Source organism: Pyrgilauda ruficollis, unplaced genomic scaffold (assembly GCF_017590135.1).
Source record: "Pyrgilauda ruficollis isolate IOZ18807 unplaced genomic scaffold, ASM1759013v1 scaffold29, whole genome shotgun sequence".
Classification (NCBI taxonomy): Eukaryota; Metazoa; Chordata; class Aves; order Passeriformes; family Passeridae; genus Pyrgilauda; species Pyrgilauda ruficollis.
Window position 1 is genome coordinate 1,383,594 of NW_024524266.1, and position 17,421 is coordinate 1,401,014.

The 17,421-nt window shown below is 39.9% G+C and overlaps 1 protein-coding gene across 3 annotated transcripts in view; it reads right to left on the bottom strand.

Annotated features, from left to right (window-relative positions):
- The window catches only part of COL4A2 (collagen type IV alpha 2 chain), a 139,887-nt gene that overhangs the window by 27,089 nt on the left and 95,377 nt on the right, over window positions 1-17,421 (bottom strand). For all 3 annotated transcript variants that reach the window (XM_041472307.1, XM_041472305.1, XM_041472306.1), the window contains exons 11-27: window positions 16,463-16,498; window positions 15,756-15,797; window positions 15,180-15,254; window positions 14,014-14,058; window positions 12,800-12,862; window positions 11,990-12,034; window positions 9,930-9,983; window positions 9,591-9,657; window positions 8,170-8,271; window positions 7,612-7,767; window positions 6,932-7,024; window positions 6,456-6,622; window positions 3,345-3,417; window positions 3,150-3,256; window positions 1,816-2,017; window positions 990-1,049; window positions 173-235 (exon numbers count right to left, since the gene is read on the bottom strand). In XM_041472307.1, coding sequence (XP_041328241.1) covers window positions 173-235; window positions 990-1,049; window positions 1,816-2,017; window positions 3,150-3,256; window positions 3,345-3,417; window positions 6,456-6,622; window positions 6,932-7,024; window positions 7,612-7,767; window positions 8,170-8,271; window positions 9,591-9,657; window positions 9,930-9,983; window positions 11,990-12,034; window positions 12,800-12,862; window positions 14,014-14,058; window positions 15,180-15,254; window positions 15,756-15,797; window positions 16,463-16,498 — 1,450 coding nt within the window. The remainder of the gene's footprint in view (window positions 1-172; window positions 236-989; window positions 1,050-1,815; window positions 2,018-3,149; window positions 3,257-3,344; window positions 3,418-6,455; window positions 6,623-6,931; window positions 7,025-7,611; window positions 7,768-8,169; window positions 8,272-9,590; window positions 9,658-9,929; window positions 9,984-11,989; window positions 12,035-12,799; window positions 12,863-14,013; window positions 14,059-15,179; window positions 15,255-15,755; window positions 15,798-16,462; window positions 16,499-17,421) is intronic.

Below are 17,421 nucleotides of genomic sequence, written 5' to 3' on the forward strand. Positions count from 1 at the left end.
CCCCAGAACAATTCCTGGGAAAGTTTATCTGGCTTCTCTCTCTCTGACTAAACTGTCGCATCCACAGGTCCCCCATTTTGTTTGCTAAGGCTCATTTATAATTGATATGGCAAGACACCCTTCAAATGCAGTCTATATGGGAAACCCAATATGGGTAAAGGCAAAACATTACCTGTGGGTCCTGGCACTCCTGGCTTTCCTTGGGATCCCTTTGGTGGCCTTACACAGCCTGCACCTGCAAACAAAAACTTGAGTTAGTCACACTAAACGTGCTCCTACACTGTCTCTCCATGTCTCTGGGCCTGCAGTTAAGACAATTTCATTAAAACAGGTGAAGAAAATGAACAAGAAAAGCCCTAATTTGAAAAGAAATTTTATTCTTCATTGAAAAAAAATTGGCTATGTGTGGCATTTTCAGGGGAGCACTCAAGCTGATGTCCACCCCAAGAGCTGCTCTTCTGCCTATTTTACAGGAGTTATGGAGGCAGGTCCAGTTGGACCAGCATGGAAGGGCAGTCCAGCTGACTGTATTTTTCAGAATAAGAGAAATGCTTTGTTTCCCTATGGGTGGTTTATACCCATGAAGCAATCAAGTTAATTTTTGTAAAAATCAAAGGGTTTTTTCTTATATGTCACATTGCATTGAAAATCTTCACTCAAAGTTCTTCTAAAAAAGTTGCTGAATTTTTCTTGGGCACCTAATTTCTGGTACTGTTTTTATAGATTGCATAGTAATCATACAATAAACACTCAGGAGTGATGAAATAAAGAATCTCTGAACTGTAGAGTCAAAAGTGCAATAATTTTAGAAAATGTTAAATTTGATTAATTTAGTTTAGAGCTACATAGAGTATATGCATAGTTATTTGTGACCTAAAGTTAAAATAGTTTACAACCAAGAGCATCCAAAGCAGTCATCAGAAGAAAGTATCAACCCATAAAAGCAGCATAATACTAAAAAGAATTCAAGCCATTTGTATGTACAGTACCTGACCATATTGGTTCAGTTGCATCTCCTCTAGGAAAGTCTTCAATGACCTGCCCACAGTCTGCGAGCAAAGAATTAGAAAACACAGTTATTATCTAAAAGAGAAAAATACAAAAAGACAAAAATGTTCTCAATTCTAACAAAAATGCCTATGAAACCAGCAAATACTGTATTCTCTTATCTATTATGCATACATACCACACAAATTATTTGCTGTAACATACTGAACATTATCCACACATTGATTAGATCCAGGCCTAAAACCTATCCTGTCCATGTTAGGAGGCTGTCCCATGCACTGTGTAAGGTTGACATGTGCTTGCTTTAGCTTGAATATTCTGCCAGGCTTCTCAAAGTGGAGGGATAAAGCTCTGAGCTTGAGCTCTTCTGAATGCAGCCCTGGCATTGCTACACTTGGAAGGGACTTGAAAAGCTGCAGAAATGCTATGAGGAGCTCTGAAGGGTGGAAACATGATGTTCTCTGGTCAATTAAAAGATTATGTTGGATGGGAAAAATCAGAGAAAACCACCTGTGGGATTTCCAATGGCAGGACATTGCTCCATTGCCTCCAACTGCTTGAAACCTGAAAAATGTTACTTGCTGGCACTAACACATTAATTCACGTTATTTCAAAACCTGATGTGAAACTACTGGGACTTCTGAAGTATCTAATTTTTTAAGATTTCTGGACAATACCATCATTTCCTTTTACCCCACATAACCCCCACCAAGCTGTCCCTTTTCAACAGTGTGCTGGATAAATGCTGCACACAGCTCAGTGCTGATCTCCCATGGCTCTCACGTAGGACAGAGTGGTGTCTCTTACCTATTTGGCCAGGCTCTCCTGGCAGACCAGGCAGACCTGGAGATCCTGGGATTCCAGCTTGTCCTTGGTCACCTGGAGGACCCCGGAAGCCTTTTGGACCAGGAAATCCTTCACCTGGCAGGCCTGCTTCTCCTGGAAAGCCCTTTGGGCCTAATTCACCTGGATAACCAGGATCACCAGGGAAACCTCTGATAGCATCACCCTGTGGGAAGTGAACGGAGGTGGTCACTCCTGGCTTTGCTGACAAACAACTCAAACAGTTGAACTGCTCTCATGAACAACATCTTATAGGCAGTAATTTCTCAAGTGTTGCATCCCAGCTCTTTAAATCAACATTGAAAGTAAAGTATTTTTGAAATAACCTGACTTTAATGTAGAGCATATGGCAGTAAGGGCATGAGAGAAGCGTTCCTTGAGGGAACATTACCCTAAAAATGTTGGCCCATGAAAAGCACTTGGGCAATATGAGTCAGTGTTATGGAGGGGCTCTTGGTCCTTCCTGAAAAGCTCTAAGTTGATTTGGGGAGACAAAATGCATTGCTAGAGATGTTCCGTTGTGGCATTTACTTCTGAGAGAAGCTGACATAAAAATGCACCCAGAAGATTTTTTCTCTGTCTGCACTCCCAGTGATATTTCTACACTACTGAATCAACATTTTACAAACATTAGAGAATGCTTTTCTATCTTCAGAAGCAATATAAAGTACCATCTTCATTGGTAGGAAAAGTACTGTGGTCTAGAGTGCATAGTATAGCTCATGCCCATCTTCAAATATGATATTTGAATGTCCCAGTGGTTCAAAACATCATTTATGATGGGCTACAGGAATTCTTCTTGGAAGATATTTAATTTTGCCTACAGAAGGAAGGCAAAATTTAATATTTTTAGAAAATGAATAGAAATTAAATAGAAAATGAACAAAGACTACATGTCTAATTTCTAGATAGCTACAGTTAGTTAGGTGAGTTGCTATCAAGCAATGTGATGACACAATGTACATTTTAAGAACATAAAATTGTAGTAAATTTTGCTTTTCTTCAACACAGTTGTACCAAAGCTATTGAAATTCAGTCACAAAGAATCTCAGACTATACTAGAAGGAGTCACAAATAAACCATACACTACCACTTGTCTAAGTAAAATGGAAATAAAAGAGAAAGATTTTTCTAAAAACCCTGAGAGTAAACCTGATGCTTAATTTATCAATAACCAGCAAACCCAGCCTAGTTTTGCATCATTATCTGTGAAAGAAGGACAGGCTGGTGATCATAACTCCTCAGAATTAAGTGCATTAGTAACTGGGTCTGGTGTATTTGCTGTATTTGTTGCTTACTGGAAGGCCAGGCTGTCCTGGTAAACCATCTAATCCATCTCTGCCTGGGAAACCATCTTCACCTCTGATTCCAGGCAGCCCAGGATCTCCTCGGATTCCTTTGGTGCCTAAAGAAGACATTCCATTGTGAGACCAATTTTTCATTAATACTATAAATAATAGGAAAAATACATGTGATAAGAATTTTCACTCTACCTTTTGTAGTTATGTGTAAAGAGTCTCCTTTTTCTCCTTTCCGTCCAGGAAATCCAGCTGGACCCGAAAATCCCTGGTGTTACATACATTAAAAAAATACAAAACATATCAGAACTGCTTAAGAAATAAATAACAAGATTTGCATTTCTACTGTCCTGCTTAAACAAAAAAAAGCCTCCTTAAATTTTACTGCTTTTCTATTACTTTCCATGAATAATTTCCTCTTCAGTAATCCCATTCTTGTGCAGAACCTTTATTAATACGTTCTAACTAGGATCGAGGTCTCTGTGGCATGGTAGAGGAGTTCTGCATGAGGATGGATTGGGACACCTGTGGCTTTCCATGAGCTAGAGTCCTGCAGGTGACTGCAGGACTGCTCTAGAGTTCTGCAGGACTGCTGCTGCAGGATGGCACTGGAGAAAACATGGTGAATTAATCAATGTTAGCTACTAAAGAAAATGCCCCAAGCAACTCTTTGCCACCTTGGGAAAAAACTTAGGGCTCTACTGACATGCAGTTCCTCCTGTGCACCACTCCCAAGCAGAACAAGCTCACAGCTGGCAGTGGATTGTGATTCACAGCACTGTTCTGGGGCTGAAAAGCAGCACCACCTTCATTTACCAGACAAGAACTTGGGTACAGAGGGATTAAGTGATCAAATCACTTAATCAAATCACAGACCTGTGGGAAGGCTTTGGTTAGAAGGGAGGGCTGGAGGTCTCTGGCCCAGCCCAGCACTTGGAGATAGAGCAGGTTGCCCAGGGCCTTGCCTAGCCATGCACTGGAAATCTCCAAGGAGGAAAACCTTCTCTCTTGCAAAGACAAACTGTGGTGAGCTGAAGACCAATTCCTGGCATTCTTGATTCCTTAGCACAATACTGAAACTTCTTCCTGAACATCCCATCTAAAAGTGAAATTTCTAGCTGTTGGCCAAGAGCCTTGCAATCACAGAGCCAAATCCATATCCATGGTAGCTGTCAAAGCCCAGAGGTTATGGAGCCATTTACTAGTGATTGTTTTATGCCAGTTAGCTTTAGTTCTGAATAATTACACTCATGCTCACTAAAAATAAGCTGTGCATGTCAGGTTTTCCTCAGCCAACTCTTACAGAATTCCAGGGCAGACACTGAACGAAAGGGATGTACCTGACAAAATTATTTTTTGTTTAAAATACTCCTGTGCCAGATATTATTTAAAAGTGTGTCTTTGGCACCACTGTATTTTATTGATATTCTGGGTGAAAAGCATGTATAAAAACCTGTATCTCAGCTGCAGGTCACCACACCAATGCAGGTTTGCACTTCTATTAGTCAAAAGAGTGAGATTAGTTTTGATTATAAGCATTCTGCTTTACCTGGGACATATTTGAAAACTTCATTTTAATGTGACTGAAGCCAATCTGTACTCCATGGTAAAGTTGTTGCTTTTGGACATTGATAAAATAAATCTCAAGGACTTAAAATAATGCTGAATTACTGCATTAACACTGCACGAATAGCATGATTCACATTGCTATTTTTGTTTCTCAAGATTTAGTTGTTATGTATAATAAAATTTAGCTCAGAGGTATTTTCAAAATATTTTACAGCTGATTCTAATTTCTCTTTCTCCACAGAAAAAGAAATCTCTTTGCTTGGGATAAAACTTCATTTTCATTAAACTGACACAGAGCTCATCAAGATTAATTGTATTTATCATCCACGTATGTAGCTTGTTGAACATGCTTAAAGAATTATGGAGTGATTTTTGCCCCAGAATATGGACCAAGAATATATTAGCTACATTGTTTTACTTTTTGAATTTGCTGGGCTATGTCTGTACATCTTTATACTTCTCTCTGTTCTACAGTAACTTAAATTCTGGGATGAAGAATCTCAAAAGCAAAACAGCCTTGTAGAAATAACAAAATTTTAACCAAACTATCATTATTATATTTTTGGAAATATTTCTGTCAATTTTTTCATGACTCTTAGAAAGTATAGATTTTTATTAAAGTATTTTGAATTTTTGAAAAAAATTCTACCTTTTCTGCTTTTTTAAATACAACGATAATAAAGCCAAAGTTTAATGTATTATACTTTAATTAGAAAAATCCCAAACTTTAGATAATTGTGAGTGAGCTTGGTTTTTTTGATGTTCAGAATAGCCTAAAGTACTAACTGAAAACATATTTGCTCTAACATCTTTGGACTTTACACTGGTATGTAGTGATAGGAAAAGAGGAATGGTTTTAAACTGAAAGACAGTAGGTTTAGACTAGATATTAGGAAGAAATTCTTTACTGTAAGGGTGGTGGGGCACTGAAGCAGGTACACAGACCCAGAAGAGTTGTGGATACCCCAGCCCTGGAAATGTTCTCTGCCAAGAACACTTGGATAGGGAGCAACCTGGTCTAGTGGAGGATGTTCCATGCCATGGCAGGGGTTTGGAACTGGGTGATCTTAAAGTCCCTTCCAACCAAACGCATTCTACAATTCTTTGATACACAAAATCAGCTTTTGGGTCAGCATTACAAAGGATTTATTCTAAAATCTTGAGAGATGTGACGGACTGAAGCCAGTTCTGCTTGTGAGGAGCCATGATGCACTCAGCACACCACATAGTACAGCACCTCTATGTATCATCAACAAACAAGCTGTTATGGGCCCTTTCCTCAGTGTTATTGAACAGTGTTTTTTAGAAAGACTATATTGTAAACAAGAACCTTACATTTTATCAGTTTAACATGTCCATTCTGTAAGCAACAACCTCAGGTTACTACTGGAGTTGTTTCCCTTCGAGATGGTCAGATCACACTCAATACAGCAGCTTGAAAGGGTTCTGCTTTCTTCAGATAGAAGGTGGACTTTGGTTTATGGGGAAATCTTTCACTCTCCCCAAAATTTCTTATTTGCACCTTCCATTCTAGTAAGTTTTGGCCTTCCGTATTTTGTGGGAAGGAAGGAAGGAAGGAAGGAAGGAAGGAAGGAAGGAAGGAAGGAAGGAAGGAGAAAATACTTTTCATCATTTTTCCATGGAGAATAGCTTGAGGTTTTGGAATTTTTTCATATAAAACTGGAATATAATACTAGTGCATATAAAACTAAGCAATAAAAAAACCAGCTATCTCACTTTTGCTCCAGGGTAGCCAGGAAGACCATGTGGTCCTTGATCACCAGGTTCTCCTTTCCTTCCAGGCTGGCCAGGGGTTCCTGGAAAGCCAGGAGGACCACGGGGGCCAGTAGAGCCCCTTCTGAGTTCCTCACCCAAAAGGCATCTAGTGCAATCCCCTTCTTCACCTAAGGAAAAAATTGGAATGAGAAGAAAGAAAGCTCTATCAACAACAAACAGATGTGGAGCTTGAGAATAGAGACTTGAGAATATTTGAGTAGTTTCTCAAATACTTGAGAAAAGAATTACTCCTTTTTTTTTGTTTGGTTTTTTTTTCTTGCAAGAATCCAACACAGCGTTTCTTTGTCATGTTAGCCCCAGATCAAATTCATCAGTCCTCATGCATGTTATAGCTCAATAAACCCAGACTGAACACACTGGGGCTTTACATAATGCATAACAGCAGATCATCTATTGAGTTATCTGTTATAACCTACCTTTAGGTCCTTTTCGTCCTCTTGGCCCAGGGAAACCTTGTGTACCAAATCTACCTGGTGTTCCCTCTCGTCCTTTTAATCCAAAGAGAGGACCTAGACATTTAATTTAATAAAAATATAAATTAATCTACTGTAGATTTACTCTTTTTCTCTTTCATTCCTATGTCTTTGAGCTGCAACACATTTTCCTCTGTTTCCCCTAAGGTCACTTCCTGTCTAACCCAGCCTACTGTGATGTATTCCCTTCTCCCTTCCTCTCTCCGTTTTCTGACAGCTTCTCACACTCATTCTCAGTAACTTCCATCTGTTGTGGTAGACAATCCTCACCATTCTTTGCTCTCTCTAATACTGAATTCCTCCTCTCAGCCCAACCTACTCTGCATTAGCACAAATAGCCTGCTCTGGAACACCTCCTGCAGATCCTTTTCTCCATCCTTTCAAATGTTTCCAGGACTGTCTAAAAATCACACCTTTTCTCACTGATGAATGTACACGACTTCTCTGTGTGTCCTCCCCACCTCTCATTTAATTTTCATTTCATTTCATTTCATTTCATTTCATTTCATTTCATTTCATTTCATTTCATTCTGTCAATGTCTCACTTTGGCCTGCCAGCAGCTGTCTTTAAAATAACCAAAGATGTTCTTGGGAGTTCTCATCATCTCTGTTTTAGTACTTACCAGGCGCTCCAACAGGACCAGGTGGACCACGAATTCCAGGTAAGCCATCCTTACCCGGAAGCCCAGGCGGTCCCGCAAAATAAGCAGGAGATCCTATTTCACCCTTTTCACCTTTTGGTCCCATTTCTCCGGGTAAGCCTGGCTTATCCGCATCCGCTGAAACAGAACCAGGGAAGAAGTTCAAAGCAATTTCTTAACAGTGCTGCCCAAAGAGCTGTGATGTAACAGAAGAGAAAGTTCATACAATTGCATGTAACAAGCAAGGAAAAATGGACATACTTAGCATGGAGCAAAAATGGTAACTGCACTTTTCACTTGAGCAAATCAATAACAGTTACAGAAACAAGACTCTGTCATCATCTCTATTTCAGTAGTTTTGCAAGAGTCCCACTGGTCCAAAGGAAAGTGCTCTTCTCATTCTTTTCCCCCCCAGTTATTATCTACTACTCTGCACTGTGTATCACATGATCACCACAAAGATTTTCCCCACTGTGATCCTGTATCAGTCAAACCCCCTATAAAGTTAAGCTGTTAGAACATGTAAAGCTGGGGTATTACCATCAGAAAATCCAGGAAGACCAGGCAATCCACGATCTCCCTCATCTCCTCGGTCTCCTGGGAGTCCAGAAACACCTGGGAAACCTGGATCACCTCTTGCACCTGAAAGACACCCCCGATTCCACAAAACGTGTTAGTGTGATGCTGCTCTTTGTGAAAAAGCAAATATTAAAATCTTCAAGTGCTTTGGAATAGTAGAGTTTACAACAGTTTCTAAAACATAGCTTTAGACTGACAGGAATAGCGTGGAGCCACCAAGCCCAGGAAGCAGGACAGGATCTTTCACCTTTTACTAATATGCAGCTAGAGCTACATTGCTCCTGGGAAGCACAGAAGAGCAGCTTTCTGAGGAGAGCCCCTCTTTTTCCAACAGGAAGTTTCTGCTGTAACAGATGTGTGAGATGTGAGCTTTCCTTTGCTTCCCACTACCAAAAGCATCTGGGCCCAGCCCAGCTACTGCCTGCAGAAATTATCATGCTCTTGTCAAAGATCAGTGATAGCAGAGGACATGTGGTGTCTTCAGCCCTCTGCCTGCTTCTTTCTCTCTCTACACAGTCCCTCCTGCTTCTAAAAGGTTGGCAGGGTATCTGGGGTGATTTCACCAATGTTTTGGGCCCCTTGCCCCCTTTCTCTGGGAGGAAGGGAACCATTCACTGCTAGTCTCTCTGGCTTTCAACAAGACTAGTAAACTCTGTGGTATGAGGACAAAGGCCAAAGAAATGGCATATGATCACTCTTGCTGTTTGCTGGCAACTTCCCTTGAGTAGTTTTGGCCTTGGCAAACTGCTATCATCTTTTATGTGCTTCTAGTCTAGCCATGCAGAGCCACCACAGCTCTGCAGAACAGCTGACACTGGGTGCTACAAGCTTAGTGAAAAGATCGCAATAGAAATTTGTCAGTTTTGAAAAGGAAAAAAAAATACTCTTATATTCCTCAAGGCATTTTTAATGTGTGAGTTTCTCTTTCTTTCTTTTCTTTTTCTTTCTTTCTTTCTTTCTTTCTTTCTTTCTTTCTTTCTTTCTTTCTTTCTTTCGTCTTTCATTAGATTATAACAATCCTCTCTGCTGTGTTGCCACTACTGTGCTTTATCCAAAGTCTCAAACAGGACACAGAAGACAGACTCCCATTCTTCCTTTCACTGGGCAACAAAGTCACATGCTTTTTTGCTTGCTTCTTCTCTGTGGATACAGGCATGCATGGAAGCCTTTTGTACAGCAGTCCAGCTCAGCAGGAGAGACAAAGAAACCACCTGCCTGCAAGAAGGTGATTAGGGCACTCTCTTGGAAGGCAATTACAGCTTCTAGAACACTTTAGCAAACACGTTTTTTTTAGGAGTTGAATTCTTAGAATGTCATGCTTTTGATCTATGCAGAAGGTAGTAAAACAACAAAGATAAACAGTCTGAGCAAAGAAGATGTACCTTTCCTTGGGATGCGGGAAGGAAAATAAGAATCTGGCCCTGGAGGACCCATCTCGCCAGGCTCCCCCTGTCAACAGAAGTTGAAGTATCACACCCAAGCACATTGTTATAGAAAATTTCTTTTAAAATGAAAAGTTATCCCCAGGAAACACAAACCCCCAAACTCCCAAAGGCACTGACATACTATTTAAGAAATCTCAAAGATATCAAATTAACAAACCACATAACCGGTTCTACAATGACAACAGACACAATTGCTACTACATGATGACAGAAAAGGAAAGAAGGCAAATTGACAATCTGGATTCTTGCTTCCAGCAAATGAAAGTAAAGCAGTACCTTGCTTCCTCTGGGACCATGGCCACCGGGTGGACCATCAAATCCTGGAATACCCTGTAATACACATAAAAATTATTGACTTTTCCTTTATCAGAGAGAGACTAAAATTATTTGTTCTGTAGCAATTCCTGTAACACCAAAAAGGTTCCTTGTGGTTTGCTGTCCCACCTCTTGGACCAACTCTGACTCTTGCCAAAGGCCAGCGGGACCTGCTGTGCTGCAGCCTCTGTGACCCCTGGCAGTGGTGCAGCTGGAAGGAGCACCTACAGTCGCACCATTCCATGGATGCTGCAGGGTGCAGGAGGAGAAAAGGGGATCCCCTCCATGCTAGTTGACCCTGGGACACATGGGCTAGGCAGCCAGACCACAGCAGCCTGCTGCAAGAAAATTAAATGAATCAGAATCATTGCAAGTAGCCATATTTTCACTGGAATGGGAACAGTGAGCAGTGAAATAGCACTGAAGTACACAAGTCCTTTATGCTCTTTTCCAAGTGGCTGGAGACTGTTTGGCTGAAGAAGGGCTGAATGAGAAGAAGTCAGAAGCAGACAGGTTTCAGAGATGTTGACCCTGATGAGATCATCTCTTCTGTGTGCTTTACTTCAACAACTTTTGTTCTCTACAGAAAATATTTATATGTACTCTGGAAAGAGACTGGTGTTAAAAACATGTGCTTTTAGTAGAAAACAGTGGCCAGATCAACAACTGATGTCAATTAACACAGTAGTTTTGTATAATTCACACTTAGATTATTAGTCAGTTTTTTTAAATCTCAGTATCTCTCAGTTTTACAGTGGGTGCAACTCTTACCCAGAGAGTTAATAACCAACTCTGTAAGTCACTCTTGAAGTAGTTTTGAAGCACTGAAAGTACCACAGCTCTCAACCAGATGCTGCAAACCCGATCACTTTTCAGAGGCTTTTCCATAATGGCAAGTCTACATCACACCATTGGAAAAAGAGCCTCTTGATTATCTGGTGTAAAATCTCTTCTCACTAGGTGGAGCTGGCGGTCTAAAAGCAAAGCCAGCAGCTTCCTGCTGAACTGCAACTTCATCTGTGTGCTAGCAGGACCTAACCATCCTTCTTTCTTTCTCCAGAATAAAATCACTCAAAAATCAACAAAAAGGAGGCTGTGAATAGCACATAGAGTAGAGTGTCCCCTCTCACACACACATTATACAGTGACAGTCCATCCAAACCAATGTACCTTCTACCAAAATTATTTCCAAGATTCATTCCCAAAAAGGAGCAGCCACTGCTCACTTCTGACTGGAGCATGAACCCATGTGTAGGTCAACCAGTGGGCTTTAATGGCTTTGCGTGAGCCTCTCCATGTATGTATTACTAATAGCAATTCCCTTCCACACCACCAGGACTGAATAGCTGTGCAAATGTTATTTTTCAGATTTCGTGTACTTTCATGTCCCATGTGTTTCATGTTATTATTGTTATGCCTTGGTGGCAGGACAAATCTTTAAACAACTGAAGATGGCAAAGCATGGAAAAATTGTGCATCCCACAGCTATTTACCTCATGGAAGTGATTTCTAATGCTGACTGAAGAAGCCTTTTTCTGAGACCAAACAGAAAGTCTCTGTCTGACAGAATGCTATTTTAAATATTTGGGTGTGTTTCCATGGGGACAGAGATTTAACTGGTATATTTATCAGTTTCCATCTCTTCTCCCTTTGTAATATCCAAGATAACCGTACATTTCAAACACATCTGCAGAAAGCTATTCAAAAAAGCTTCTGCTTGTAGCAAGAAAATTACAGAAATCATAATCACAGTAATTAGAACAATGAAAGTGATACTTCCCTGTAATGGTCTCAAAAGATGCTCATGGTTTAAGCAAAACTGGACTTTAATCATAGGGTAATTTTTTGCTGCATAGATGAGAAAAATAACTGACCCAAAATTAGAATAATGAATGAACCCATATGACATTGTTAGACTACAGCTAGTGTAATTGCAGGCAGAATTTGTCCTCTACAGTTTACTTTTCAGACAGATTGTCTTCATATGTGTTAGAAACAACAGTCTTGTACAAAATACTCACTCTTTCTCCACTGAGTCCTGGAAAACCAGGGATGCCAGGCAGTCCCTGTGAAGGTACAATAAAATTAACAAAATAAAATGACATTCTAACATCCTCAAGGCAAAGAACCATTATTATTTCTTAGATAAAATAAATCTAACAGCTTGAAAAACTAACAGTCACACTTCAGATATGTTTTCAATTAGATTTTTGTATGATGCAAACAGTACAAGTCTGAAATCTAATCTGGTATTTTACTTTTTTCTCTCTTAATCAATACATTGTAAATTGACCATAAAGATTGTAAAGATGACTGAGATTTTTTTAAAAAATGTATTCTCAGTACCGTTCTCACTCCATTTAAGCTCTTCAGAAACACTCCTCTAAAGCAAGCAGTCAGAGATGCTACAAGGAAGCATTTAGACTGGCTTTTGGTTGAGTCCACAAGTAAGTGGAGTCAGACTCATGTTTGTTAACCATGGTCTGCAGACAGCTCAGATGGGAACAGTGAAGCACAGTCTGTGCTGAGGACCAGGACAGCAGCTCTGCTGTTTCAGGTGAGAGACGCACAAGGCTTCCCAGGGATGGCACAGGCATACCTTGCCATCCTTTGGCACACCTGTGAGCCCTCCTGTGGCCTCCTCCCACCACCATTTCAAAATGGCCTTTTCACTTTTCTGCTTCAGGCAGTCCCGAGCTGCCCAAACCTATTGATCTGAAGAACTGTAACTTCTATGATTTTTTTCATCTGTGTTTTGTTCCAGAAGGCAAACTCTCAGCTCAGATACACCCACTCAGCTGAGTGAATTCTACCTTTAATGAGTGACTCACCCTTTCTCCCGGGTATCCCATTATCCCTTCTTCACCTTTTTCAAGAGGAAAGAGAAGAACACCCTAGGAAAGATTGCAAGTCAGTTCAACCTATTTCTTCATTATGTGCAAAAAAATTGCAACACTGCTTTATGGAAGCTAAACAGGAAGAAAGCATCATTGTAACAGAAGGATAATCTAATAATAGCCGCATGTGAAAGAACTGTTGTCCTTATAATTAAGTGTAACATGCTTGCTTCATTACAATAGCAGGAGCAGGCCATTAGTGTCTCCCTCCTATCATCTCCTTTATTTCTTCTGTGTCTGCAGCTCTGAAGAAGAGCCAAAGTAATTATTCAGCTATACAACCAATTAAGCAACTCAGCTTATGCCCAAAGTGTAGCTTCAGAGAGCTATTTGGCAAACACAGGCATGCTGTTATCCATCCTACTATACAAAACAAAAGAAGGGGAGAAACACATATCCCCTTTTGCTACATCAGCATATAATTAGTTTTCCTCACGAGTAAAAAAATCCTGCACATGTACAATATGATCAGCAGCTGAAGAACTGGCTAGCAACCACACACGGAGGGCATCAGGGCTCACCATGTGACCTTCTCCCATAACCTTGTGGAGTTGCTGACCAGACCATCTGAGAAAATAAAGCTCTGCAAAATGCTCAGCGAGGCATCCCTGCTTAGTAAAGACTCTGTGTGAAACCCCTCTGGGAAGTCAAAAGGAACCACTCAATGGCAAAGCTATTTAGTCAGTCTAGAGGTTGTCTGTGAGTTATAACTAAACCATGTTCAGTCAAGCTGGGTTGGCAGCTTTACACAATACAGCAACATATGGGATTACTGCCCACTTACTCAACAGATTTAAAAAACCATGAGACAAAAAGTTTGTATGTGTTGGACAGTAGGCTGAAAAGGATTAAAAATACTCCATATGTTCTTATTGAATGAAATACAGTGAAATTTTAAAACGCAGATCAGAAAAATAAGTAAAGAGATTTATTAATAATTAGATCTAAAATTAAAAATATGTGAGGGAAAGTCTTATTTCAGTAAACCAGTAAGAGAACAACTGATTTTTCTGAAGCATTAGAACTGGTGTCTCTACTTATAACACATCTGTATTGCTCCATATCTATATTGCATCACATCAGTGAAGAGCACACGAGTATTAACTCCAATATTATTAATTGACTTTGTTCTTTTCCACATAACTTACTGGAATTCCAGCTTCTCCTCTTGGTCCAGGGTCTCCTCTTTCACCCTAACAATAAGGAAAAAGTATTCAGATAGGTTTGGCATTCCCACTTACATTTCAATAACTTTTATACAACACAAAATGACTGATCAAGAGAAAAAACACTATTCCTGTGCTGTTCATTCATACACTTCTTGTATGAAATCGATGATTTCATGGTAAGTTTTTTAAGTTGCTTTTTAAAGAAATACTTGGCAATTTTTCTGAAAAGGTCTCTAGGAATGTGAATGCCTAGCTCTTTCCAGGCTTGTTCATGAGATGTCAGGGTGGTGAGTGCCAAAGGAATGCCTGTGAATAAATGTACACTCTCCCATTTTTACCTACTGATTATCTACAAGTTATTTGATCAAGAGCTCCAGTTAGGGTAAGACAAATCAAAGCCTAAATTCCACTCTCTATACTGATGACATCTCCATTGAATAGAACAGCTCTCCAGGTAAGTAGCTCAATGTGGGTGTCTGCTTAGTCATGAAAATCTCAGCATGTATGTTATTTAGCGCAGACTGTAGAGTATTAAAAGTGTTTTTAGATCTTCCAGTATGACAGCAATTTACTCATCTTACTGCAGAAATTGTATGAGCCACATAAACTTTCTAATTCAAGTATGGGATGAAAAACAACTGGTCTGGAGGTTGGTGTCTGATACAGAATATACACATACAGGGTATGACTGCCTCTGCTCCCAGCAAGAAGCAACAGATGAGAATAAACTGCATCTTGCATGTGGGGATTTCTCCAATATGTAAGAATAAGCCTTAACTCTAAGTATATAAATATCTGCATCACATGGATAAGTTATCAAAACAAACACAGTAATGGTCTCTCAGCAGGCATTTCTGCTTGTAAAATGAGATGCGAGTGATGGCCAGTAGCTGCACACGTGAACAAAAGGAACAAGTTTGCCAAAGGCACCGCTAGACTTGAGAAATACTTTCTGAATCACTTTAGCCACCACAGTTTCAATAAATACATTATGATCCAAGTTTGTGAAAGTAGCAGATTTCTGTTTTGATATATTAAAGTCTTTTAACTTCTATATGTTAAAGCACGTTTGTGCAATATTTTAGTTTTGGTAGCGCAGAGCTCTTAGCTCCTTTTTTATTTCAGAAAAATACCCTCTTACTTACCTTGTGCTTGTCAGGGGGGACACCTGTCAGTTCTCTTGTAGGAAGCCCAGGTGGACCTGGAGGACCTGGGGGGCCCTGCAGGGAAAACACAAAGGAACATTTACCAGCAGCTCTAATACCCGGTCAAGTTGATCAGCAGAGGCTCTAGGACACTGCAGAGGAGCAGCACAGATTTGCCCCTGCTGGGAGTATGGTTCTAAACCATATACAACCATACCAAATAAATTTGTGGCAAGATAAATTAATTTTTTGCTGGGTTAACATATAGCAATACTTGCTCTTGTTCTGTGTGTTTTCAGAAGAACAACAAAGATTACAGCATTACAGAAAGTGGCCTGGCTTTATAAATTTCAGAAGTGTTACCTCTGTGTCAGTGTAAATGAGAGCAAAGAGAGACCTAGACATATAGGGGTTAGTTCAGCTATAATATTTCTTATAGACAGACCCATACTTCATTTCTGTCTTATATAATTCAACTGCAAATAAAGAGAGTATTTAAAGCATGTTAATTTATAAATAGCAGAAAACATCCACCTGCCCTTTAGTAGTGATATTAATTGATTAGTTTTCCTTTACCTGTTCACCTTTTTCTCCATAGAAGCCAAGGCCCCTGTTGCCCTGCAAGAACAACAGGTCAATGTTTACCAAGTGTACAACTCTAATCTAATATAAAATTCAAATTTAAACATGCTTAAAGGCCTTTTCAGGCTTACAAATCTATATGACACCGCTCATATAGAAGAACTGCAATCCAACAATAGCCTAGGTTTACCTTGAAGTATTTTTGTAGATTTAGAAGTAATTTTACAGACATAAACTTTAGAAACACAACTGTTTAAAATATCATGCTATGAGTTCTTCTTTGAGTCATCCACTGAGTAATGTCATGAAAAGATCAAGCATTTCTTCTGCAAGAGTTTCAATAGTCTTGAATGCTAAATAAAAACACCTGAATAGGCTGGAACAATGAAGTAATATACTTTTTTCCACAGAGATAAAACTCGAATATTGGGAAGACTGCAAGGATTCTCTGTTCATGGAAAGCTACTGTGACTACAGTAGCAAATTAAATCTGGCTCTAATCTTTTCAGGGTAGGTGATCCCAGTATAAGATTAACTTTCCATGGTATGCAGCCAACACAGAAAGTCTTGTGCTACACAGTCTTTCGTGCAACCCATGGTTCTTTCTTTTACTGCCTTCAAGTAGGTCTTGGATAAACCTCAGCAACACAAAATCAACATGAACAACTCTGACACTAGGATACTCTGACACAAAGACTTACTTGTGGTCCTGGGGGCCCTGGGGGTCCTGGTGGTCCCTGGGGAAGCACAATAGGGGAGAGCAAGTTACTTGTTGCTTTCTAATCAATGCATGCAGGAGGGTAGTTACCCTCTGAAACCTAAGTATATATTTAGTAGAGAGTGTAATCCTCAGCATCCCAAGTGCCATTGTTACTATATTAGCTGCATCTACTGTTCTGAAAAATACCTTCCTAAGTCACATGGTAATCTTTCTGAGCAGACTGACAGTTACCCAGCCTAGATTTAATGAAAACCATTTTTCCAAGTAATAATAACTTGTGATTTTGGATCCTGGCAAAGCAACATTTTAAGCTCATACCCAAAGTTAAGTTAAGCACATCTTTAAGTGCTTCACTGGGCTGCAGTTTTAGCACTGTATTGATCTGTAAGGGGTTGAACTACCATAGCCATCTCAGGTTACCTATTTGGGATTGTACAGAACGAAATTAAAGGAAGATGGTGGAAAATGAAACTAAAACAGGAAATACATTTGACAGAGGCTTACAAGAGGTAGGAAAGACATTAAATGAAGAGACAACTTCCCTTGCTTCAGTCAGCTGTGGTAGTTAACAGGCTCCAAAGGGCTTTACACATTAAAAACTGGCAAAGGAGGGAAAGGTGGGGTGAATAAGAAGCATGAGCTGCTGAGCTCATGGTGAATGAGTGACACAGAAAGGAGAGAAGGTTGCAGATGGAACTGTCCACCTACTGAGCCATGAAAGGGGATGTTAAGCTGCATAATGGGGATGAAATCTGCATAATGCAAAATCAAGTGTAACCTGCAAGGAAAAGATAGTAACTTTCAGGTGAGACCTGAACTTTTTAGGCACCTCTGCCTTGCTATGTACCTTTGTGCAGACAAGCATTAGATTTGTTCTGAAAAAACCTGCTTTTGAATCACTTCTGGTGACTTGAGTAATTTGTGAACTACTGCCTAACC